Source organism: Danio rerio, chromosome 19, assembly GCF_052040795.2.
Source record: "Danio rerio strain M-AB ecotype USA chromosome 19, GRCz13ab, whole genome shotgun sequence".
NCBI classification, from domain to species: Eukaryota; Metazoa; Chordata; class Actinopteri; order Cypriniformes; family Danionidae; genus Danio; species Danio rerio.
The window spans coordinates 30,444,714-30,471,981 of NC_141039.2; the positions used below are offsets into that span (position 1 = coordinate 30,444,714).

The following is a 27,268-nucleotide window of genomic DNA, read 5'->3' on the forward strand; positions in this document are numbered from 1 at the left end:
ACTTACACAGACCACAGGTTGAGCGCCTGCTGCTGGCCTCACTAACACCACTTCCAACAGCAACCTAGTGTTCCCTAGTGGTCTCCCATCCAGGTACTGACCAGGCTCAGCCCTGCTTAGCTTCAGTGAGTAACCGGTCTTGGGCTGCAGGGTGACATGGCTGTGTATGATGCATTTAAAGGTCATCATATCCTAAATCCTTAAGTTTTTTTCTATTTAATTTTTTTTTAAATGCATGAACATTTATATGCATTTATAAATGTTTTATATCATATTTGTGTCAAATTACAAAAAAAAACAAATGACAGCTTATGCAAGGTGTTTCTAATGCAGAGTCTATGGAGCTGAGAGTATTGTAAATTATTTTTCTTATAGATAAATATATAATTATTTATAGGGGCTTTCACCTTTATTGGACAGGACAGTTGGGAGAATTGACAGGAAAGTGTGGGGAGCAGAGAAAGGGGAAGGATCAGCATAGGACCTTGAGGCGGGAATCGAATTCGGGTCGCCGTGAACACCGGAGTGCATGTGTCAGTGCACTTTCCACTACGCCAATGGCACCGACTGAGTACTGTAAGTTTGACATTATTCTCTTTTCTGGCTGCCATAATCAATCACACAATTTTTTTTCCTTTTTCTGAAAGTCTTGATAACACCATTGTGGAGTTTTTCTTGTATTATTGCAGCAAACAGGATTGTAAAAACAATTATTAATTGCACTCTCCCATTCACACACTAATTTTTCCAAGCTAAATGTGAAAAGGGTCTATGACATGTTAAGCTGCCCAGTCCTGGTTGTGGTTCATCTTTTCATCATGTGGTTGTTTACTATTGGGAAACACAAAACACTTTATTATTAATCAAACATGATATTAATATGCAATTTGTTTAGCTTTAATTTAATAACTTCCAAGCTGTTGACTATCCTATTGGACTAGGAAAAATAATTCATTCAATTCTAAAAAAAAAAAAAAATGATTACAGTATCACAGGCAGTCTGAAAAGAATGACTACGTCTACATTTGTGTATCAGTCCAAGCCCGAGACATGTTCATCCTTACGCCAGGCATTAATATGATAATGATACAGAATATAGAGGGTGATATTTGGAAAACATACGTCTCATCTCGGTCCGTCTGTCCCCCTCCATGTATAATCACTCTCTGCCCATGTTTGATGAGCAGGGAGAATTTCATTAAAGCACCGATACGGACTTGTCTCGTTCGCCGTGCCTCAGGCTCCCTCCAAGGATCTGCCAACGTATATATGTGCGTGCTGCTATTCACATATGCAAACATTTCTGTCAAATCTCTCAGCACCTGACAGCAGTGTGAACCCAATAAACCAGAGGCAGATAAGAGCTGGCGTCAGTAGGCAGAACTAATATTATTTGTGCAGTGGAAAGCGTTTATCTGTCACGGACGGAGAATTGATGGTTTTGTGTCACTTTTGTTTAATAATGATGTGGTAATCTCAATATGCCCACTGGCTCGGGCTCTATTAAAGTTCAAAAGATTATCCAAATTAAAATCTCATTTGAAATATTGCTTTTTCCCAATATTTTGACTGGAGGTGGATTCTATTGGACGCGATATTTCTCACTTAGCGATCCAATTAACATTTTATGTTTGACAAACTGCAACGATGGCAAATAGGAACGGCGCTGCGCGACTGTGAAATCTTATAATGGCTCTTTCAAAGATACCGAACTTGGCTGCAATAAAAACTTTTTTAATTTCACGACAGACGAGATTTAAATACGGCCTACAGTGTGATGACTGGAATGCGGCTGTCACAAAACAAAAGCAGAAAACAGTTTTCGTATCTTCACGATGACAGTGGATGTCAGGGCTCTTATCGTGGAGACAATTTTCATTTATCGTTGCATAGCATTGAATTAGCTCTAGTGATTGCTTGCCAGAATGTGTCTAGTTAACGTGTCACATCACTGGTGATCACAGCACACTGTGGTCTGTACAGAAGCCACACGCTCTGAGCAAATGAAATGAAGGATTTGATCACCTGTCAGCCGCTCTCTAATCCAACTGCGCATTCCATCTCCGTCGTTTTAAAAGAAAATCAGCAAAGTGCTGGAAATTTTCTTCTGAAAATTTGGTATCACTTTATTGGGATGGTCCCTATTGCACATTTGGTTGACTGTGTTTCACTGCAACTACATGCCAACTAATTCTCATTAGGGTATTACAACCCCAAACCAGACACATTTGGGACACTATGGAAAACGCAAATAAAAAAAAAAAAGTAAGGATTTCCAGAATTACAAACTATTTCCTGTTTTGTGTGGTCAACTTCATTTCATTTGTAAATAAACATCCTTTCATTCAGACCTGCAAAACATTCCAAAATAAGTTGGGACAGCAGCAGTGTAGGGCTGGAAATCCGGTAAACTCGTTAAATGATGTAATTTGAAGCAGGTGATGTCAACAGGTGATTGTAATTATGATTTGGCAGAAAAGCAGCATCCTAGACAGGTCTAGTCCTTCAGGAGTAAAGATGTGCTGAGGATCGCCAGTTTGCCAACAAATAAATGAGGAAATTATTGAAATATGTTCAAAAACAATGTTCCTCAAAGAAAGATAGAAAGACATTTGGATAATTTACCTTTTAATAGTGCGTTAAGGACAAGGATGCAATCTAAGCTGAACTACCACGATCTCTGATCCCTCAGGTGGCACTGCATTAAGAATCGTCATTCATCTTTAAGCAACATCACCATATTGGCTCAGGACTACTTTGGCAAACCTACTGTATATCAAGTACCACAATCCCAAGTTTCATCCACAAATGCCAGTTATAACTGTACTGTGCCAAAAGGAAGCCCTTTGTTAACAGCACCGTTGTCTTTTCTGGGCTCGGAGGCATCTGGGATGGACCATCACATAGTGGAAACGTGTATTGTGGGCAGATGAATCAATATTTCAGGAATTTTATGGGGAGAAGTGTATGCTGTGTGCTCTGGACCAAAGAGGAAAAGGATCATCCAGACTGTTATCAGCAATAAGTCCAAAAGCCAGGGTCTGTCATGGTATGGGGTTGTATCAGTGCTCTTGGTAAAGGTAACTTGCACTTCTGTGCTGGCACCAATAATGCTGAAAATACATAGAGATTTTGAAACACATTATGCTGCCTTTTTTTCCCAGGGTCGCCTATGCATATTTCAACAAGACAATGCAAAACCACATCCTGCACACATTACAAAGTCCTGGCTGCAGAGAAAGAGGATACAGCTACTTGAACTGGCCTGCCTGCAGTCCCGACTTGTCTCCAATAGAGAATCTGTAGTCCATTTTTAAGCGCAAAATGCGACAGCATAGACACCATGCTGTTGCTTACCTTACTTAAAAGTTTGCATGAAGAATGGGACAAACTTTTGTCCTTACTTACTTGGTGTCTTATTTCACAGTCCCTAAACGTCATTTAGTTGTTGTTAAAAAAATGGCAATATTACAAAGTGGTTAATTATTTACTGTTTTTTTTTTTTTTTAATGTGTTTATTTTGAAAAATTCTAAAGTAAATTTAGAAATCCCTTCTTTTTTTTTATTCGTGTTTTTCATACTGTCCCAACTTTTTCTGATTTTGGGCTGTAGTAGGCCTGCTGACACTGCTCCAACAACAGACATTGTAATGACTATAAAAAGCTTTTTCTAAAAGAACATGTGAGCTTACAATAACCCTAACTCTAAACTTACAGTTTACTAATACGCTAATGAGAATTAGTTGAGATGTAGTTGCAATGTAACTTAATATCAGCATAATGTCTTAAAGAGCCAATCGAAATAAATTGATACACATTTTTAACTTCACAGCATTGCCCAGTTGCTACAGATTTGGTGGCTGCGCATGCATGATGCGAATTTCCCTTTCTTAGCATGTGCCAAAAGTGCCCTATTGGATTGAGATGATGACTGCAGAGACTGTTTATTTTTGCTGAACTTTCATCTTTAAGAAACCAGTTTGAGATGATTTGTGTTTTGTTACATGGTGCACTGTCCTGCTGGAGGAAGCCATCACAATATGGGTTCACTGAAGTTATAAAGGGATGGATGTGACCAGCAATAATAGTCAGGTTAGTTGTGGTGTTTAAAGGATGCTCTGTTGGTGCTAAAGGGCTCAAAATGTGCCAAGAAAAAATCCCCAGCCCACCACAAACAGCCTGAACTGTTAATACAACTGTTCCGTATGCCAAGTTTTATCCTGCTATCCAAATGTCACTGAAGAAATAGTCTCAGTTCAATCTTCTGCTTTTAATTTTGATGGGAATTGTAGCCTCAGTTTTTTTGTAGCCTCTTAATTGACTTGAGCGTTATCAGTGTCTCAAATGTAATAATTGGTCACTGTATGATTTCATATCCATTCTTTCTAAACTCTAGAGATGTTTGTCTGTAAAAAATCACAGTAGATCATCAGTTTCTGAAATACTAACAAAGTCACTTGAATCATCTTTCATCCAAAGCAATCTCACGAGAATTCATAACTTTTTTTTGAATTAGTGGCTAATTCATATTAATTTGTACAATTGCATTTACACTTATTTTAGTATGATTTGCTGATACCAATGAGGAGTAGGTTTGGGGATGGGGTTTTACGGCATGCTTCCCTTTAAATACAAATTAAATCATATGAATAACGACTTTTCTGACAGTATGTAAAATAATTTTGTTTCTTCGTGAGGACAGGCTGTTTACTTCCCTGTTCTGATGTATTGTTTAAGCTTCAACAAATCAACTTGAAAAAGGCTATATGCATTGATGTGCTGCCTTTATGATCTCCCTATCCCCCTAATCAATATCTAAACTACTATCTTATTGACTAAGAAAAAGCAGCAAATTATTAAAGCTAAAAGTCTTATTTAATGGTTTGCCAATAATGATAATTCTACATTAAAATAATGGGTGACCAGTGGAATTAGCAAATAGTTTTGCCTTTACGTATAATCTGTGGAATTAGGCAGTAGCTTCCACCATGAACTTCAGAAGACTTCTAAACCTAGAAAGGTAATTTTGCTAGCTTTTTTACTTCAGTAGCTATTGCAGGAAAAGTGTACACATTGATTCTTGTATCATTATGATTTTTCTAAACATTACTAATGCCAATGTTTGATGACTTATTATGGAAAAAAGGAAAGTATGGGAATCACACAATGATCAAATAACTTGTCAAAATATATATGTGAGCTTCTTTTTATTGTAAATCCTAAGATGTTTTTAAACAGGTTTGAAGTAGTTTAAAGTCAAGTTAGCAGTCTGTTTGCTGTTTTCCTAACCAACTTAGCAACCAAATCAACTCAAACAACTTAACCAACTCAATGAACTCAAACTCAAACCAACCAAACCAACCAACCAACCAACCAACCAACCAAACAACCCAATCAAACCAATTCAACTTAAATCAAACCAGCCAAATCAAACCAAACAACCAAACCAAACCAGCCAACCAAATCAAACCAACTCAACTTAAATCAAACAAAACCAAACCAAACCAACCAAATCAAACCAACTCAACTTAAATCTAACTAACCAAATCAAACCAAACCAAACCAACTCAACTTAAATCAAACCAACCAACCAAACCAAACCAACCAAATCAAATCAAATCAGCTTAAATTAAACCAACTAACCAACCAAACAACCAAATTAAACCAAACCAACCAACCAAATCAAATCAACTCAGCTTAAATCAAACCAACCAAATCAAACCAACCAACCAAACCAAACAACTAACCAACTAAATTAAACCAACCAACCAACCAAATCAAACCAACCAAACTAATCAACCAAACAACTAACCAACCAACTAACCAACCAATGAAACAAATTAACCAGCCAAATTATACCAACCAACCAAACCTAATCAACCAACCTAATCAAACCAACCAAACTAATCAACCAAACAACCAACCAACTGAATCAATCAAATCAACCAAACCAATCAACCAACCAAACAAACAAAATCAAACCAACCAACCAACCAACCAACCAATCAAACAAATTGCCCAACCAAATCAAACCAACCGACCAAATCGATCAACCAGTCAGTAATGCTTTAGTTTAAGTACCAATTTCCACTATTAACTACTGTTTTTTTACCTGATTATTATTAATCAAACTAACCAACCAACCAACCAACCAAAACAAATCAACCAACTAAATCAAAACAACCAAACGAATAAACCAACCAACCAAACCCAAACCAACCCCACCCAACTAAATCAAACCAACCAACCAACCAATTCAACAGACCAAGTTAACCAACAAGTCAGTAAAACTGCGGTCACATTAGAGTTTAAGCATGCAATATTCTGTCGTGCGGCGCTGCGAAAAGGGGCGGTATTAAACAAGCTTATTAGACATTTAAAAAAGCGAGCGATTGCTCCATGTTTTAAATTTCTGTCCAGAGAGGTCATGTTTTGATCTTTGATTAGTCTCAAGCAGTCAAGTGATGCGATTTCGCAGGTCAGAGTTCACCAAGCTTGAACTTTGCACCGTAGCGACCTGCGAAATTTAACGCATGACCTTGCGTTTCCAGTCTGACGCATTCGCGTGTGTATGAATGGAAGTCTATGAGAGGAAAAGCTCAGTGTGACCGCAGCTTAATGCTTTAGTTTAAGTACCAATTTTCACTATTAACTACTGTCTTATTACCTGATTATTATTAAGATATTGGATGTTTATTACTTTGAAAATATAATCTTATTCTACTTCCCTAATCCTTCAACATCCCTAATCAATAACTAAACTACGGTCTCATTAACTAAGAATAAACAGCAAATTATTAGAGCTAATTATCTTAGTTAATGGTTTGCCAATAGTGAGAATTATACCTTAAAATAAAGGGTGACCAGTATAATTGACAAATGACTTTGTTAAGAAAATTAATAATAAACATAAAAAAGTTTGGGTCAAATATAGAAAAACCCAAACAGGTAAATGTGTACAAATTAGTTTAAAGGGATACTTCCTCCCAAAATGAAAACTGTCAAAACTTACTCTCTTTACTTCTTGCAAAACTGTTTGCAGGAAAAAGAAATACTGTGGAAGTCAAAGATTAAACAGGGTTTTACCCACATTTGTCCATTTTAACAGCTTGTTTATATTTGACTCAAATTTAGGTAAAAAAATATATATATATTTATCTGCAAAACCTGACAAATATTTAGAATCATTAACCTTTAATGATGATAATAATAATAGTATTAATAAAACTGTTGTGCAGCCAATACACATGCAGAGAAGGCATGCTGTCTTACACAAATCATCAGTTATGGAGAATAAATGTGAATGCACTTGACAGATTTTTCATATTAAATATAATAAAAATGTAAAAAAAAATGGAGTATTAAACTGTACCTTTTAGTTACATGATATTGCATCAGTTAAGCATTATTTTATTGGATAATAAGTGTCAGAGACCTCAATTATCTCAGATTATTTTTTATATTCTCAAGTATTAGTAATGTTGCAGTTTACAGCCTTCACCGATAAACAGCGATAGGCTCTTAATTGCGGTTTGAAACCTTGAGCGTATCAGCATCACTCACCAGTGCCAAGAGTTCATAGGTTCATTGAATTTCTGCTGTGTGCAGTTTCTCTGAGCAGTGAGTCATTTTCCAGCGCTCAGTCAATGGAGCATGTCAGTTTCGTCTCATTTCTCCACAGCTCCACCGCACAGCGAACAGAGACTCTGGTGTCACAGACCCTCCATGCATCCGTCTGTCTTTCTTCTGCATGCAGTCTGTGTGTAGATACTTCGACATACAGGGAGCTGTCGGTCAGTGACATGTACTGTAATAAGGCATCTGAGTGACAGATGTGCTGAAATACTGACCTGTCTGCTCAACATGAACTAAAGGGACAGTTCACCTAAAGATGAAATCTCTGATATCATTTACTTGCTGCCATGTTGTTTCAGACTTTATTTTTTTTTTTCTACTGCATGATACACATGAAAAATAAATTTTGTTTGAAGCCAATAAACTCTTTAGGGTAAAAATGAATTCATACAACTCATCTGGTATATGGTAGATTTACACAACCATGAACATGTTTTTCCTTCTTGCTTTTGGAGTTTTCCATACAGATTTGACAATTGTTCAAACAAATTCACATTAATTTAAATATTTAATTTGTTATCTTTTAATGCTGATAGTATACACCATATTAACACCATTGATACCAGACTTTCAGTCAATACAGTCTTCGGTGTTAGAATAAGAAAAGGTGTTGATTTATTAGAGTTTGATGAAAGGACCAACTTTTATGGGAAATTACCTCTGAAAGGCACATATATTGAGTTGTTCATAGGCTGCTGTTGTATGTTTCAGAGGTGGTGCACAGATGGCCAGATGATGAACCATTGTCCACAGCTCACTGATGCCAAAGAAGATTGACGTATTATTCACAGTGACTGCAGGTCCTCAGTGCAACAAATCACCTGCAGGTAACACAGTGGTGAGCAGGGCAATGTGTTGCAGCACATAGATTCTCATAGATGATTATGTACTATCCTGTGTATCCAGTGATGACTTACAAAATTCTTAGCTGTACACTGTTGCCAGCATAATGAAATGGGCCAAAGATCTTAAAAATTGGGCTGCTAATGATTGGAAGAAGGTAGACTGCTAAATGTACCCTAGAAATGGGACAGCACTACAACACCTGCACACGTCATCATATGTCATCACGATCTCTTGCTTCAAATGAGATCGATGACTGCGACTGCTGTAGTTTTTCCAGTTGCAGTATTTTTTTTTGGTATTTATCTTTAGAAAATCACAAGGCAAGGATATCATGTTCTCATAACAAGTGTCAGATATGGAAGCACATTATGTTGTGGGACTGCTATACTGAAGTTGTTATTAGGAACTATAGATAGCGAAATTTAGCGGTTTTTATTTTAGCGTTTTTTTTTTTTTTTTAAAGCATGACTGCAAAATATGAACGCCGTTATGAATATATATATAAAAACATATGCTTGTTTGTTTTAAAAAATTGTAATAATGACAAAAAAATACTAATTTGTGCATCTCCTTACTTCTGTGTGCAGTCATTCTGCCGTTGTAGCTGCACTGTAAAAAAATCCATAATTTAATTTTTTACAAGCAGCTGAGGTGCTGGGAAAAAAAAATCGAATAATGGTTGTTAAATTACAGAATTTTACCGTAAAATAACAGGCATTAAAATAGTATATTTCTGTAATTGAACGTCCATTATTCTATAGTAAATTTCTGTAATTAACTGCTGTTATTTAACTTTTTAAAATTTTTTTTTTTTTTTTTTACAGATTACGATTTTTATTTTAGAATGTGGTGTTTTCTTACCTCTTGGTTTCAGGTATGGTCCTGAAAAAAACTCTATTTCAAGGTCTATCCGCTTAGCCTTACATGTGAACATGCAAAACAAGAGGTAGGGGCTAAGGGGTATAATTAGGATTGCGTCTAACTACCTGTCCAGAGAAGTTTCAGTTTGGTTTTGCACCAGTCCTGGTTTAAGGCACCTTGAAGGTAGCTTGGCTTTAATTGCCATTTGGTTTTATGGTATTTTACACTGCACAGGTTGCTCCTGGGTATGTAATGCTCTGGATTTAAGATCACAAACCGAGATTCTACCAAACAATTGTGAGTCAAATGACACATCTCTGACAACTTACAGTGGTTTATTTAGCTCTTAAGGGTCGTCACCTAGTAAAACACTTTTAAATGTAAAATTGTCCGATTTAATATAAAAAATATACCCACAATCTATTACACATAAGCAATTTTAGTTTTATAAAAATGCATTTAGTTTAATTATTTATGTGAATTTACAGCTGCAAATGAAACCTATCAGAAGATAAAAAAGATTACATGTAAGCTTAGTTATATTGAGTCTCTGATACAGTATTTATTATCATCTATAATTATGTTTTATCATCATTATTGCTCTTCAGTGTTTTGACTTTCAGCAGTGACATTTACATTACACTGAACTGAACTAAACTAAACTTTATCTGTGAAAACTGGACTGAAGCAGTTTCAATTTACTAAAACTTAATCTATGCTAAGCTGCTTTGACATAATCTACATTGTAAAAATGCTTTAAAAATAACGATGAATAGAATCTATAGAAATGAACATCACATATTCACTTGCACTGTTTGGCTGTGAATTGTACTCCATCATAAAGAAACCAATCATAGTATCTTTATGTTTCAAGAGAAAGTTGATGATTAGTGTCATGGTATCAACAAAACCTGATTGCACTGGTTTGGCTTTATCACCTCAAAACTAATCCTGTAATCCTGATTTTTGTTCAGCCACCATCATGACACAAGTGCATTTACAGATCCAGCGATAACCAACAAACGCTCCAGGATACACAGTTAGGCAACACAAACTTGCAGTAGTGGTTTCATGCTGTGGGCAGTGCTTTCTTGGGACATATTGAGCTCTATAATCCCAACAGTACAATCATTCACCACTGCCAGCTGTCTAAATATCTTTGTGGACCACTTGCACCAACTCATGGCAAAAGGACAATGCACCCTGCCAGAAATATCAAGAATGGTTCAAGGTACATGAAGATGAATTTCTGTTAATGTCTTGGCCTCCAAATGCACCTGACCTGAACCCAATCAAACATTTGGGGTCCAACTTGGAAAAGCAGGATCAATGTTATTCTGCCATTATGAAGAAGACATAGGCTGCATTCAAAATTGCATACTTCCATATTATATAGTATGCTAAAAACACTATGCGAGCTAAGTGGTACTGTATGTCCGAATTCATAGTATTTAAAAAACAGCATGCAAGAAGTACCCAGATAGCCTACTCCTACTTCAACTGACGAGGGTAGGTCACATGATAATGACAATTGGTGGATGTAGTATGTCTGAGTTCCATTTATAAAACTCACATTCATACTTTATAGAACATACTTTTCTAATGTTGGACTTTTCCTAGTTCTCCCAGATTAAAATGTCAGTCAGAGGCTTTAAATTTAAACTTTAACTTAAACTTAAACTTAAACTTTAAATTTAAACTTTAAGCTTTAAACTTTAAAGAGGCACGAGTGGTCTTCAATGAACCTAAAAGAGCACATGTCACTCTGCTGCTCATCCGTTTGCACTGGCTGCCAGTTGCTGCTCGCATCAAATTCAAAGTTCTGATGTTTGCCTATAAGTGACTTCTGGCCTTGCTCCTTCTTATCTGCTCTCACTTCTGCAGATCTATGTGCCCTTCAGAAACTTGCGTTCTGTGAATGAACGCCTCGTGGTTTCATCCCAAAGAGGGAAGAAATCACTTTCGCGAACGCTCACGCTTTAATCTGCCCAGTTGGTGGAATGAACTCCCTAACTGCATCAGAACAGCAGAGTCACTCGCTATTTTCAAGAAACGACTAAAAACTCAATTATTTAGTCTCCACTTCACTTCCTAATCTGCAATTGCCTCTCTGGATATCACACTAACTGTACCCAAAAAAAAAAAAAAATACTAATACTACTAATACTTTCCTTCTTAGACTTTACAGACCTGAAACTTGCCTATAGCACGTATTTATTGTTGCTCTTATAGTTGTGTAAATTGCTTCCTTGTCCTCATTTGTAAGTCGCTTTGGATAAAAGCGTCTGCTAAATGACTAAATGTAAATGTAAAATGTAAATTAGTTTAATTAATTAATTAATTAGAGGGCGACGTGGTGGGACAGTCGGTAGCACTCTCGCCTCACAGCAAGAAGGTTGCTGGTACGAGCCTCAGCTGGGTCAGTTGACATTTCTGTGTGGAGTTTGCATGTTCTTCCCATAACCGTGTGGGTTTCCTCTGGGTGCTCTGGTTTCCCCCACAAGTCCAGAGACATGCGTTACAGGTAAATTGGGTAAGCTAAATTGACCGTAGTGTATGTGTAGTAATGAGAACGCATGGGTGTTTCCCAGTGATGGGTTGCAACTGGAAGGTCATCCGCTGCGCAAAACATAAGCTCACCAGCTCAACTGTCATGCAGCAAATTGAAATGTAGTACCTACTTGACCATTTCAGATGAGCCATATTTCCAGTAAATCAATGCCTTACTTGGTGGTTGCTGTTTTGTGGACCAAAGTAGGTTCTACTGGTTATAATGTCTGTGATCATAATGTTGTAGCTCATGAGTGTATATTCTTAACATTAACAATAACGCAGGTGAAAAGTTCAGTTTGAGTGCCAGGTCATGTATTTAGAACTCTCCCAGACCTGAATAAACACGCCACAGAATCCATCTGCTCTGGTTGTTCTAAACAAACGTGTTAACAAGATGCCAACACATTACAGGCATCTCACACATGACCTAAAGCTGAAGACAAACAACATTTCCCCCTATCTCACTCTTGTTTTCTGGATGAGCCTCGCCACAGAGGAGTGAACCATTTCCGTGTATGTGGAGCGCCGGTTAATTGATTGTTAACAGCCCACGTACTGTGAGTTATGACTGTTATATGAGGGAAGGTGACTCACAGCGAGCCCTCCTGAGAGAAGGAAAGAGGCAGAAAAGCGGTTTGTGGAAGCGGGGAACAGTGCTGGATGAGTCATCGCTCTTCCTGCATCTATTTACAGTCACTCAGACTGCCTACTGATAGATGATGCTTCACAGTAGGAAAAAGGTGGCTGTTTTTTGTACTAAGGATCACACCTTTTTACAGTGTTATCTTTCATTCACACTGTCTATGAATGAAAGGGTGTCAATGAACATGATTAAACAAAAAAAAAATAAAATAAATAAAATAACACAGATAAGGATTAACAATTCAAGTAATATTTTGAATTGAGAATTTGAGTAAACAAAACATCTCAGCATATACACCCTTCACAAATCTATATTTAAATGCATCTTTTTAATAGGAAGCTATACAGTATTATATTTGTGCATATATTTGATCTGTACGGAAGCCAGATCTGGCCAGATCTTTCCTAACAAAATAATTTATGGTAACAATCCAAAAACTAGTACAGCTAAATTTGTACGTTATAGAGAAATATTAAATAAAAATTTAAAACAAGAGGAAAAATCAAGAGAAGCAAAAACAGATAATTTAGTTGAATTGTTAGGTTGTAATTATTATTATTATTATTTTGAATTTTGCTTGAATTTAATTGCATTATCTTTTATTTTGAAAATAAGTTTGGTGACTAAATATTATTTTAATACATATATCTGTATAATAAAGCCGTTTTGTTTAAATGCACCAAAATACAAAATTTTTACCATTTTTTACCATACCATTTTTTTTTCCATATATATATATATATATATATATATATATATATATATATATATATATATATATATATATGTCATTTATCACACATTTTTGTGTAGTTTGCATCCATTTACATTATCAGTGAATAAAAAGGTGTCAATAAAAATTATATTTTTAAAAAAGAAATAATAGACAGAAACACCAGTACTTTGTATTTGCTGATATTGATTTATTGGACTTCCTTATAGAAGACAATTTATATACATTAACATAATGAGACAGCAAGACTGTAGACTGTAGCAAAGTGTTGTGTATAGTAAATCTCATTTAGCACGTCACATTCTGCACAATGCAGCTGATGATGGGCAAAAATGTAGCGAGGAAATAAATACTGATATATTATTGAAAGCATCTAGAAGAAGCGAGACTGAGGGTGGATTTGTGTTGGATTGTGCATATTATTGTGACAGACTCACATTTCTAGTGTTTGCAAGGCAGCGCTGTATTGCTAATCCTCAAAAATTGCTTAAAAGGGCATGTTTAGAAAAACTAGTAACTCTACTAACCAAAATTGTAAACTTAAAATGAATCACAGATGACCACTCCATTCAAACTTGTGCTCAAAACCTTTGGAATTCCCATTCAATAAATTTGGAATTCATCATTTTAATATGTGCATCCTGGTGCCAGTTGGTTTTTGTTTGCATATCATTTCCAAGTTTGATTACAGAATTACCTAACTTGTCTTTTCTAAACAATTTAATTTTAAAGAAAATTTTTTAGAAAATGTTTTAGAAAAGCAAAGCGGATTTAAATATTTATCTATTCATGGCTACACTGTACAAATGTCAACTGTAAAAATGAATCTAACTTATATTCTAGTTTGGACTTATTAGCTTATTACTGTATGTCTGTAAAAAATATACTTCAAAAACAGGACAATTTTCAAATCCAGTCAACTTTCAAAGCTATTTATGACTGGATTCAAATATATATGTGTATGTATATATATATATATATATATATATATATATATATATATATATATATATATATATATATATATATATATATATATATATATATATATATATATATACTACCTGACAAAAGTATTGTCATCACTCCCAGTTGTAAGAGCAACAAATAATAATAACTTGACTTCAAGTGGATAATTTGGAAAAGTGGCAGAAGGTAAATTTTTCCAATGATTCTGTTGAACTCCATCCCAATCATCACAAATACTGCAGAAGACCTATTGGAACCAGCATGGATCCAAGATTCTCATAGAAATCAGCAACATAAACAGCCTGAGGTATTAGGACATTTGACTGTCCATTACTTTCCAAAGTAGAAGGCAAATATTTCTGCACGATAGTGCTCCTGCTTATACTTCAGAATCCACATCAAAGTTCCTAAAAGGAAAGAAGGTCAAGATGCTCCAGGTTGGCCAGCCCAGTCAGCACTTCTGAGGTAAGATGGAGAAGGCATTGAAGATGAATCTAAAGAATCTTCATGAACTCTAGGAGTCCTGCAAGAACGCTTTTTTGTCATTCCAGATGACTTTATTAATACGTTTTTTGAGTGATTGCAGAGATGTATGGATGTAGTTGGCCAAGCTCATGGGAGTCGGACACAATATTAATTCTTTGCACCGCACCATGACTTTATATTCTATACTGTACATTATTTCTGTTCAGTGACAAGACTTTTGTCTAAGCAAAGTCAGACCTTACTGTCCTAATGAAATAATTAAAAATCAAGACATGATCATATTTTGTTTTGGTAGAATAAGCGTAATCTAGATGCCTTTGCCTTTCATTTAAGACACGTCTGATACCAAATGATCCACTAGAAGTCAAGTTATTATTTGTTGTTCCTAAAACTTGGATAGGCGACACGACTTTTGTTAGATAGTGTGTATATATATATATATATATATATATATATATATATATATATATATTCTTCAAAGATTTCTTCTGCTGCCTTGCAACCACTTAGTGGCTGTTCATTTAATTAATACTTTAATATATATAAAAAAATACAAAACTTACTGTGACAATAATTAAACAAGTACAAGACAACAGATGGCACAGGTTGATCTATTTCTTGTTTTACCAATTTAAGGCTCTTATAATTACACATTTATCAAACACACAAAATGTAAAAATTCTCAAATTTCTCATGAAAATAAACAAAGAGCTTTCACCGAGTTTGACAGCACTCTAAAACAGGCATTGTCAAACAGCTTACTCATGAGCTCTGGTGAACTTTATCATCCCGAGCGAGTGGGGATACTCCTCCATCACTAGAGGCCGGACTGGGCGGCTTCATCACAGGGTCTGCCGGGCTTCTCACTGCATTCGGGACTCTGGTTCCCCCTTTTCGAGAATCTTCCTGTTTAGTGGGAGTGGTGGAGAAGTTGGATGTCAGGATCCCTCCCGCCATCAAAACCCCGCCCAGAGTAAGAAGCCCCGTCCCAACCAGAACGCAAATGTGTAGGGAGTGATTGTGGCGCATGGCTTGGCGGTCCACGAACAGCAGCTCGCCCTCCCCGAAAGCTTCAATGCGGGTGGGAATGGCATAACCCACTGTCATGACCACCAAACCCACTGTCAGGAGCACCACACCAACGACAAGAGTGACCTATGAGAGAACAAGAGAGTCTTTAGCATTCTCTAGCACCATGTATTAGTGTAACTGCAGACAGAGTGCATCATGCCTCATTTTTACTGAGCAGTAACGATTCAGTACATTACAGTACATTTTTGTACAGGCGTTGTTGGGTAAAAAAAAATTATATTACAATTTCAGGGCCTTACATAAAACATTATTCTTTTCATTAAAAAGGACCTATTGTTTACTTTATTTATATAGGCCTTTTTATTGTGTATGGCCATACACCCAAAGGTTTTCAGAAATAACTGCATAAAAAAAACTTTTTCTATGCAGTTTCGCTGTTTCTTCACATAAAAATCAGGTGACTGAAACTAAAAACTCTGGCCAGGGTGAAGCTTTTGGTGAAGGATGAAGGTAGAGTTTGGACATTCCAAACAAAGTTTTAACTTCATGATGTCAGCGTGCACACTGTTGGCCAATAAGGCTCGGTTTACAGCAGACTTAAAAGATGTGAATTAAGCAAATGTCCCACGTATTGTCTATTCTGCATTGATCAACATCTAGACTGTAATCCACCTCTGTTTTCATGTTTGCATTGACTTGTATGCAATTTACTTGTGAAATATACTTAATTTGCCCTTTGGTGTGGAGCATAAACGCACAATTATCTCTAATTAATAATCCTGCTGTTAAAAAAAGCAGTAAAAACAAAACAAAAATTAAAGCAGGGAATGCTCAATTTATAAAAGAAAACCCATGTACATTGCCTAAGTGATAAAATTTAACACTTTTGACAAAAAAAAAAAACAAACAAACAAAACCTTTTATATATTAGATTGTAATATATTATCCTACTTTTTTCAAACATTGGCTACAGGCCATCCTTGAGTTCTCACTGCTAACAGCATCGCGTCTTAGTAGAAACTAGAAAGTTGCAATCAACGTCATTCTTGTTTATATATAAAGCCGTATTGGACGATAATATCTTTTGTGTTCATATATAGTGTTAATAGTGTTCAGCAGCCAGACTAGCTCAACCCTTTTGGGGGTGGGGTCCTGAAAAAGTGAAAAAATAAATGTGTTCTGTACTTTACTCTACAAAACCATAAAACTCAGTGAATACGAGACCTTATTGGTGCTTTTTTCATTGCTTTGGTTTCAGAAGTATTCATCTTCCATAAAGTTTTGTTTTTTTAAACAGTTTTTGGTAAAATTGCCATAAACTGTGACAGGGAAATGCAACTGTTATATCCTTTTTATGAAAATATTAACCCCTTTATTGTATTTTTATTTGGATTTGTTCATATTTTACCCATATTTGTGTTGAAATAACCCTATTCTTTTGTGTACATTTATTATACAAATAAGATATTCAACTTATTCCATATTCTAGACTGACAGCATAAAGCTTAAAACTTAGTTATCTTAGTCACTTTTCACCACATCATCTTGTGAGCATTATAAAAGCAGTTTCTTTTTTTTGTTGTTGTTGTTGCATTTGCTTTGGCAGTTGATTGTTTATATTTGGCTGACAGTTCCCAAATGTCTCAAATGTATTTTATTTTTCTATGTGCAGTCTTCACCTCAAAAACATCTATTATTATTATTTAAATGTTAATGTATTTTTAAATATTTTCCATGTGCTGTTTAATGGAGAGACTTTCAACAGATTTTTAAACAAAATAGTTTTAATAACCTATTCTAATAACTAATTTATTTTGTCTTTGCTATGACAGTGCATTATATTTCAATTCATTTAAGTCATTTTCACTAGTCTTTTTTTGGGGGTGCTTTCATACCAGTGAATCGATTCATTTGTTCCGAAACAGTGATTGAAATAGTTACATTGTTGCTCTTTGTTCATGGTGCGGTTCACTTCCACATGGCAAAATTTCTAAACGGATTAAAATAGCTAAAACAAGTCACGTGCGAGTAAACTCTCCTCACGTTGGTCAGAGTGTCACAGTTGCAGAGTCCTGCTCAGTTGTCATGCATCCTTATTTTAATTTATGAATATGAGCAATAAGACATTATAAACAAAAAGCTGCGCTTTCATTTTGAATGGTGACACCCAGAAACATTGTGACCAGATATAAATCAGAGGTAAGACTTTCTCATACATAGCAGTTGGCTTATGCATTATAGGCTCTACATTATAGAGAGAAATAACAGATAAACTAAGACTGCAGTTCGGTCAACAGCTCTCGTTAATATGCTTTCACTTTTGTATTTTACATGAAATGCACATTTAACAGTAGGAATGACATCCCGCCATACTAATAATTTTCTTTTAATATAGCTGTATATATGAACATTACATATCCATAATACACTGTGATATAGCCAGGCTCGGATCGCATTCACAACAATCGATCCACACCAGAGTTTGTTTCAATCGAGCCTAAATCACCTCATTCAGGCAGTCTCAGGCCAATGGATTTGGCGGGGATCTGAACGCGATTGCTGGATGCATATATGCCAATTGAACCGCGCTGACTGGGCAAATGAGGCAGGTTCCGAAACAAAAGTCTAGGTGTGAAAGCACCCTTTGTCTCTGATACCTTCCAGAGGCTGGAGCTCCACCGCAGTGATGATCTCTGGCCCTGTAAATCCTCCTGCTGCTCCCTCATTGAGGCGGTGCACTCCTCATAGAAGTGGTGTAAATAGGAGCGCACTCCAAAAACACGAAAGCCAGAGTCCACAGCATGACCAGACCCACAAACCTCAGAGCAAGAGGCCATCTCTCTCACCTGTGAGTACAAACACACACTATTACAGATCACAGACAAGACATGATCAAGTTCTATTTACCAAAGATTTAAGAGTACATCCATACAAATGCACTGGGCTTAAAATTAAAAAGCTTTTTCTTCATGTTTTTTTGTACACTTTAGACTACAACAATGTTAATACAGTGCAATAGCTCAGGGGTGGCCAACCCTGTTCCTGGAGAGCCACCTTCCTGCAAATTTCAGTTGCAACCCATATCAAACACACCTGCCTGTAATTACCACATGGTGTTCAGGTCCTAATTAATTGGTTCAGGTGTGTTTGATATGGGTAGCAACTAAAATCTGCAGGTAGGTGGCTCTCCAGGAACAGGGTTGGCCACCCCTGCAATAGCTATTCACACCAATAATAATAATAATTCAATGCATTCATATAGCACTTTTTTTGGACACTCGAATAGCTTTACACGTTGGGGGGAACCTCCTCATTCACCTCCTGTGTGCAGCATCCACCTGGATGATGTGACGGCAGCCATATTGCGCCAGACCGCTCACCACAAACCAGCTGATTGGTGGATAGGAGACAAAGTAATGAAGCCAATTATGATATGGGGGTGGTTATTAGGCCATGATGGACAAAGGCCGGTGGGCAAATTTGGCCAGGATAACACCGTTACTCTTTTTTTCAAAGGACATTGTGGGATTTTTAACGACCACAGGGAGTTGGGATCTCGGTTTAACGTCTCATCGGAAAGACGGCGCTCACTAGCAGTAAAGAGTCCCCATCAGTATATTGGGACCCACACAGACCTGGTGGCCTCACTAACACGTCTTCCGGCAGCAACCTAGCTATCCAGGTAGTGACCAGGCGCAGCCCTGCTTAGCTTCAGTGGGCGACCATGTGAGAGTTGCAGAAAGCTAGCTGCCGACCAGGTGAAAACAACCAAAAACAATGTAATCTGCATGCGTAATGTGTATAATGTGTCCAAGGACTAAAAAACCTTAAAAATCTTATGACGTAGCATGTGTATATTTTTGACATAGCTCAAAATGACCATTTACTGCCAAAACATCAAACTAAAATTTTCAATTTGTAATGTGCATTAATAAGCACTTCACTTCAATCTATCTATAAAATATTGCTCTGTCCTCACAGTCCATAAATGGACTTGTGTATGTTTATAGATTTAATATGCAATTGCTATCAGCATGACATTATTGTTATTTACCAAACTCACAATTCTGTAGTAAATGTTTTAAGTTAGAATTTTTAGGTTTCAAAATCCAGCTGTCATATAAATCTAAAATCAAACAAAAAGTGCTCAGGGGTACCTTAAATAATGTGTCAGTGCTCTTTAGATAAGCGATTCATCAGAATATACAGCAAAATCAGTCAAAATATTGTTGAAAAAATATTAAAAAGCTTTTATTGACATGCCCATTCCTTAATACTGCACCAAAGCGTTTCATCAAACAATTTAAGAATAAGAAAATGTCTTGAACTTAAGACTGTGTTGTGTAAATGTACTGTTAAAGTCACCATGAAAGCAAACAGACAATTTTTTTGGAATACTGTTGAATAAGGTAAATTATTTTTACACACAGATTAATCTTTTCCTAATGAATATGTCCTAACAATCTTTAATCCAAATATCTTCTTTCAACTTCAGTTCTTCTCTTCATTGACAAAAGTGTGGGATCAATCTGTCACTCGCACACCAAATCCATCAATAGGAAACCACCAACCACCTACATTTTTCCTTGCTCAAGAAAACATTTTACTCATCATAAAATACACTTAGTCTTTACTTCTCGTTATCTTGAGTTATATACAAAAAATTAGGGCTGCACGATATTGGAAAACAAATTGACATTGCAAATTTTTAGTTTTTCTGTGATTTATATCGTGATATGAAGATAATTTCACAAGATAACTTTAGTTACTCTATTTGAATAATATAATTTATCATTTTACTTTGACTGGGACACTGTACGGGAGTGCATGTGCATAAAACAAGCATACTTAAAAATACACAAAATCAATAAATTAAAGCACGGATGAAATCAATAAAAAATAAAAATAAAATAAATGATTTTTTAATCATTTCACATGTAAAATAACACTGCATGTACTCTTCATTGTATGAATAAACAATCGTTCTTTGTTAAAGTGGCCAACTTCATAATTTATTGTGCCAAAACTGATTACATTTGCTTGAAGTCTTAGTCCTTTAAAACACATTAAAATAAAATTATTTCACACTATTATAATAGGGGTAAACTTTGCAATCAAATGATGTGCTTTGAACTGTAGTGCCTGGTTAATTATAACCCCAACTTGACAGATCCTTGCGATGTCACTATTGCAAATTCGCACATGGCGATATCGATAATGAAAATATATATCGTGCAGCCCTAACACCTAATAACATTCCTGCAATTGTAAATATACCTGTAACCTTAAATCATCTAAGCCCATTTTTGTTCAGCCTTTTCACAGAGCCTTGCACAAATATTGGCAACAATGGTATAAAAAAATCATCCAAGTATTCAAATTTAATCCAAGTATCTTCCTTTGATTTCAGCTCTTCTCTTTATTGAGATCAGCCTGTTACTCACACACCAAATTAATCAACAGCAAACCACCAACCACTTACATTTTTCCTTGCTCATAAACACATTTCACTCATCAAGAAGTATACACTAAGTTTTTACATCTCATCGTGTTGAGTTATACACAGCTAATAATATTCCTGCAATTGTACCTGTAACTCATCTAAGCCCGTGCTTTTTGCTGAGCCTTTTCATACAGCCTTGATCAAACATTGGCAACAATAGTATAAAAGGCTTAAGTAAACATCAGCATTTTTTTTATTCTCACACCCAATTGTAATTTTTATTTTAGCTTTTACGTTTAAATCTCAGCATGCCAACAACATCTGAAGTTGACATATTAAAAGTGAAAAACCACCCACTGATGCTCTCTCACTGAGACATCAACACTCTGTCATTCTCACTCTCAAGAGCATCATTAACTGCATTTACACAAACTGGATAATACAAAGCCAAAAATTACAAAGGGTCAAAGTAAAAAATTCCATGTTTTCAAAAAATCTCTATAAACAGCTTTGGAAAAAATGACAGTGTTGGTTAAAATAAAGAAAGAAAATTTTCTAATAAATACTAATTAGTGTTAATATGTTATTATTTATGACATTTTAAACCTTTAGGCCTCCATTCATCTTCGGAACACAAATTAAGATATTTTAGGTGGAATCTGAGAGCTCCCTTGTTCTCCATAGACAGCAATAGGGCTGTGAGATTTGGGGAACATATCTAATTGCAATTTACTTTATTTATTTATTTTATTTTATTTTATTTTTTAACAAATGTTGCAATTTTGATTTGATTTACAACTTAATTTTGTAGTCAAGCTACAGCTCAATATTTTGTATCTTGTAAATCTTCTAAAATGCAGTAAGTGTTAGTTAAAAAGAGCTGAAAAGATATTAACTAACTCCAACTTTTATTCAAATTTGTTTATAAATATTCAGAAATTAAACACTATTTTTTCTCTATAGCAAACATGGCGTTAGTTATCACCTTGTGGCTTTGTGATGTTTTTTATACGGTGTAACAGCTGCAAACAACTCTGAAATTGTACTTTGCTGTTGCTACTGTAGCTACTAGATTAAGGGCCCTATCATACACCCGGCGCAATGCGGCGCTAGGCACGACCCAATAGTTGTTTGCTGGTTTCAGCTTGGTGCAAGAGTCGTTTGACGTTTTATTATTTTCTAGCCTACATATATATAAAAACTAAACTTTCATACCTTCTTCATCTCGGAAGGCTTTTTCAATTTATTCAATTTGCTTTTGTAGAATGTTATTATTATTATTAGCAGTATTATTTATTATATGCATATTTATAATTGTTTTATTAAAAACAAGCTTAGATTTGCCCACCTGCATAGCATGTGTATTAGGATATAACTCAATTGTTTGAACACACTTCGTTATTATTGTTCAGTTATTTATTTGCTGGAAATTAGAACTGATTTTATAAATAGTTTTGAAACAAATATTTGCGCGTAACAAAACGAAATTAATTATTTATAGGCTAATTGATGTCTGTGCATACAAGGTTTCCCTATCCACGAGAGCGAAAGTGAAAGTAGATAATGGGAGGTATTATCTATCATTCTCGTGCAGCAGATGCTCTGTTTAACTGTTTCCTTGCTAGTGAAACGCTCAGTTTTTCCACTTACAAAGTTGTCATGTAAATAGCAAATGCGCTATGGCGCACCGCAACTGACTCTTAAAGGGAATGGGAGATGAGACTCTGATTGGTTTATTATTAAAACACACCTATAACTCATTAGGAAATAAGCTCAACCCTTTTAGACTATGTGCTGCGGCGCAAAGCGGATTTTTCCGTCCTTCTATTAGCAAAAGTGGATTCCGACACGCCCTAATTGCTTTTGCGCTCTGCGCTTTGCACTTTGCTCATGGATCGTCAAAATAAAGCCCTAAGTGTCACTCGCAATACTTTTAGTTGACTTTTTGGTAACACTTTATTTGGATGGTCCATTTGAGTATTAGTAGACTGTCTGCTAAATATCTGTTGATACTGCTCCTTCAACAGACATTTAGCTGACTATAAGAAACTTTGCAAGTACATGTCAACTTACACTAACCCTAAACCCCAACCCTAACCCCAAGTCCCAACCTAACAGTTTACTTATAATCTAATGTGAATTGGTTGGCATGCAGATGCAATGTAACTTAAATTCAACAAACGGACCATCAAAATAAAGTGTGACTGACTTTTTAGCAAGACACTCCTTATACAGCGGCCTGTGGTGCTTTTTTAGGTGCTGGTTCTTGTATTTCCTTATGCTGTGGCAACAATTGTGTGACAGCTCTAGCAAATAACCTGTTTTTGTTCTGAGTCTGTGACTTTGAAACCAAAATATTCCCATATTACCATCATCCCATTTATCTGCGCTTTCCTGTTTGTTTGTTTGTTTGTTTGTTTCATTGTGGGCTTTCTGCATAGTTCGGTTGCGCAATTCTGACTAGGCAGAACAAAAGTGTGCTTACTCAATTGACTAGTAAGACTGTCACACACAGATGGCAGTCACGCATTTGCTCTGGGTGGGGTAAATTATTTAATACATATATATATATATATATATATATATATATATATATATATATATATATATATATATATATATATATATATATATATAATTTTGCAGCCTCTTGCGATTAGCTAATTGAAATGTTTCAAATCGTGATTGTAATTCTATTTATCTATTCTATTAATCGCATAGCCCTAGATAGCAAGGTTCCCATTCAAAGTCCAGAAAAGTAAAGCATCCTCAACACAGACCATATGCCTTCTGTGGTTCAATCAGAATATTATCAAGCTACAATAATAATTTAGTGAATTTAGTGATTAATTAATTAATTATCTTAATTTGTGTTTAGAGAACATCTCTGATTTTTTTCATTGAATAATATTGAGGGTGAGTAATTTTTTTACTTATGCATTTTATTGTCAGCTTAGTCTCTTTATTAATCAAGGGTCACCTAAGCGGAATGAACCACCAACTTATCCTGCATTTGTTTTATGCAGCGGATGCCCTTTCAACTGCAACCCAACACTGGGAAACACCCATACATACTTGCATTCACACACATACGCTATGGCTAATTTAGCTTACCCAATTCACCTATAGCTCATGTCTTTGGACTGTGGGGGAAACCAGAGCGCTCAGAGAAAGGTCACGCGAACACATGAGAAAATGCAAACTCTACACAGAAATACCAACTGACCCAGCCAGGACTCGAACCAACGACCTTCTTGCTGTGAGGCAATCGTGCTACCCACTGTGCCACCGTGATGTCTGGTGAGTAATTAATTATGTAATTTTCATTTTTAGAAGAACTAACACTTTACCACTTTCAGTGCATTTAATTTTCGGTATGGTTTTAAGTAAAATGATAACATTTAATCTAAATTTTAAAGTAAAAATACAGCTAATTAGAGTATTTCTTTTCTGAAAAATAACAACTTGGAATTATGGAATTATTGAATTTAACATTTTCTACAATGTAATTATCTAAATAAGTAATCTTTGACTTTTTGAAGACACATTATTAGTACTATATAAAAGAAAACATAAACTCAAAACACGCACTGGTGCAGAGAAGCAAAAATAATTAGTTTTAATTTCCTTATTTTTTCCCCCATCGATCCATATTATCTCATAGTATCAATTACACTTGTTCAATAAACTACAGCCTTAAGTTCTAGATTAAAAATGCAGGTGATTTGCTTTCATTTAAGCTTAATCAAGCCTTTTATATTCTGAATTCTCTTGAGGTGCGGTAAAAGGTTCATTAGCAAAAACTGAATTTTAAAATAATGAACACAGGGGTTTAAAACAGAGTAATGCAAATTAGTTCATAAATCATGTGCAGATTAGTCGTTCATATTCAAGTCAGGGTATTATTTTGAGGTGGTTGTGTGGCTGCTAATTTATACACCCCCAAGGAAATGAAAGAGCGTAATGTACACATTATCTTTTACTTTTAAACACATTACAAGATGAAACAAAAATGTTGTTCTGTGCACATACAGTAGAGTTAAGCATTTATTCTGAAATCAAAGTGGACTGACCATGTAACCATAGCAACAATGCCAGACTGCAAAATCATCAGACAATTACTGTGTATCAGCTAACATAATATTGCACTTACCACAAAATGGGCTCATTAATGACACAACCCTAAAAAGGACGTTTGGCTAACATGATCAGCAAGAAAACTAAACCTCACTAAACATGAAATGCACTATTAAAGTGTTCACATTGATGCAAACTAGCTGGTTTATGCATTCAGGGAACACGCATTCTTAAACGTTTACATACATCCACAAGCTAACAAGTTTAGTTGAGGATGACTCAACCCACCATGGCATATTTATGACAATACTTCTGCAGCAAATATTAATCACACGACGTAGATCTGCTTCCCTGACATTCAAAACACTCGAGACATTTTCATATATATCTGCACGATCAAACCGACGTCTTATAAGCGCATATTTATGCAAATAGGGTTGTACAGAGCCATTGCATTTACTGCGATTAAATCAGGCGGATCCGGAGATGCTGAAATATTGGCGACAGCAATAAACATGTCAATAAACGCAAAGTCAATAAAGAGGATTTAACGAGTCCGCGTAATTATATAAATCACAATGGCAAGCTACATTAAAATGCCACACGCAAAGGATATTGCAGATACAGTACGTCGCTATTAAAACTCATTTAAATGACATCATAATATTTACACATTTGCATAGTTCGTTTATGATTCGGCAAGCATATCGAAGAAAAGGTTTCTTGTTATGTATATAATAATCAGTATCAAATAGGATAAATAAATCAGGTTACTACCGAATGTTCAGTAATCGATCCTTGTTGCTTGTTTTCGTGTCTTCATCAGCCAAAGTTTTTATTTGCTGGAGTGCGCAAAAGGCGCATGCGCGACTGTCTCCACAGCATTTGCAGCATCTGTATGTGCTATCTCTCGTTTTGTTTACATTTTGTGACATCTACATAACAATTATCATAAGTTTTACACAATGAATTACATTTTAGATGTAATTAGATGCCTACTGTATAAGATTCCCCTCCGTCTGTTTCTTCTTTACTGAGCCAAAATATATGTCCTTATCTTTATTTATTTATTTATTTATTTATTTATTTATTTATTTATTTATTTATTTATTTATTCATTTATTCATTCATTCATTTATTCGTTCGTTCATTTGAATAAAAATATTATTCATATAGAATATATTATTACAACCCATTTTTTCTAATCCTTTTTTTCTCTTACAATAAGGTGTGTATTTGTTCATCCAAATAAATGTTTGATTATCTGCTTTAACCTGATTCTCATTTTATTTGTTAAGTATTAAAAATATATTATTGTAAAAAAAATACACACACACACACACACACGTATGTATGTATGTATGTATATATATTTATATATATATATATATATATATATATATATATATATATATATATATATATATATATATATATACATACACACACACACACACACACAAGTACATACATACACACACACACACATATATATATATATATATATATATATATATATATATATATATATATATATATATATATATATATATATATATATATATATATATATATATTGTCACTGTGGAATTATTAGGTTCTATCTGCATTCTGAATGATTTTGAGATATTGAGCTTCAAAGTTTTTGCATTCCCTAGCACATTATGTGTGTAACATTTGTTTTTGAGATAAAAAGTCTTAAAATGTAAACAACTTACAATAAAAACGTCCCATAGAGTAAATAAGTTGTCATTTAATAAGAATATATATGTGTATATATATATATATATATATATATATATATATATATATATATATATATATATATATATATATATATATATATATATACAGTTAAAGTCAGAATTATCAAATTCTTCTCCAAATTCGGTTTAACGGAGAACCGATTTTTTCAACACATTTTTAAACATCATAATTTTAATAGCTCGTTACTAATAACTAATTTATTTTATCTTTGCCATGATGACAGT

General features: G+C 35.1%; 1 protein-coding gene and 1 long non-coding RNA gene across 4 annotated transcripts; one reads left to right on the plus strand and one right to left on the minus strand.

The window, feature by feature from the left end:
- Positions 1-420: 420 nt before the first annotated feature.
- LOC147832581 (uncharacterized) lies at positions 421-19,596 on the plus strand. Its single transcript, XR_015516849.1, has 6 exons — positions 421-576; positions 2,693-4,091; positions 8,346-8,461; positions 18,422-18,605; positions 19,044-19,170; positions 19,274-19,596. It is a non-coding gene; the product is annotated as an uncharacterized LOC147832581 (long non-coding RNA).
- On the minus strand, positions 15,323-26,126 carry nrsn1l (neurensin 1-like). Of its 3 annotated transcripts, none has more exons than XM_087293736.1 (3): positions 26,055-26,126; positions 18,415-18,603; positions 15,323-15,880 (listed from the first exon to the last, which is right to left on the minus strand). In XM_087293736.1, the coding sequence occupies exons 2-3, from the start codon at positions 18,592-18,594 to the stop codon at positions 15,488-15,490; spliced, it is 573 nt and encodes a 190-aa protein (XP_087149862.1). In that variant the 5' UTR covers positions 18,595-18,603; positions 26,055-26,126; the 3' UTR covers positions 15,323-15,487. The 3 variants fall into 3 exon arrangements, with proteins under 3 accessions (XP_087149862.1, XP_087149863.1, NP_001076459.1); XM_087293737.1 differs by having other exon boundaries at positions 18,415-18,598; positions 26,052-26,126; NM_001082990.1 differs by lacking the exon at positions 26,055-26,126.
- Positions 26,127-27,268: the final 1,142 nt, after the last annotated feature.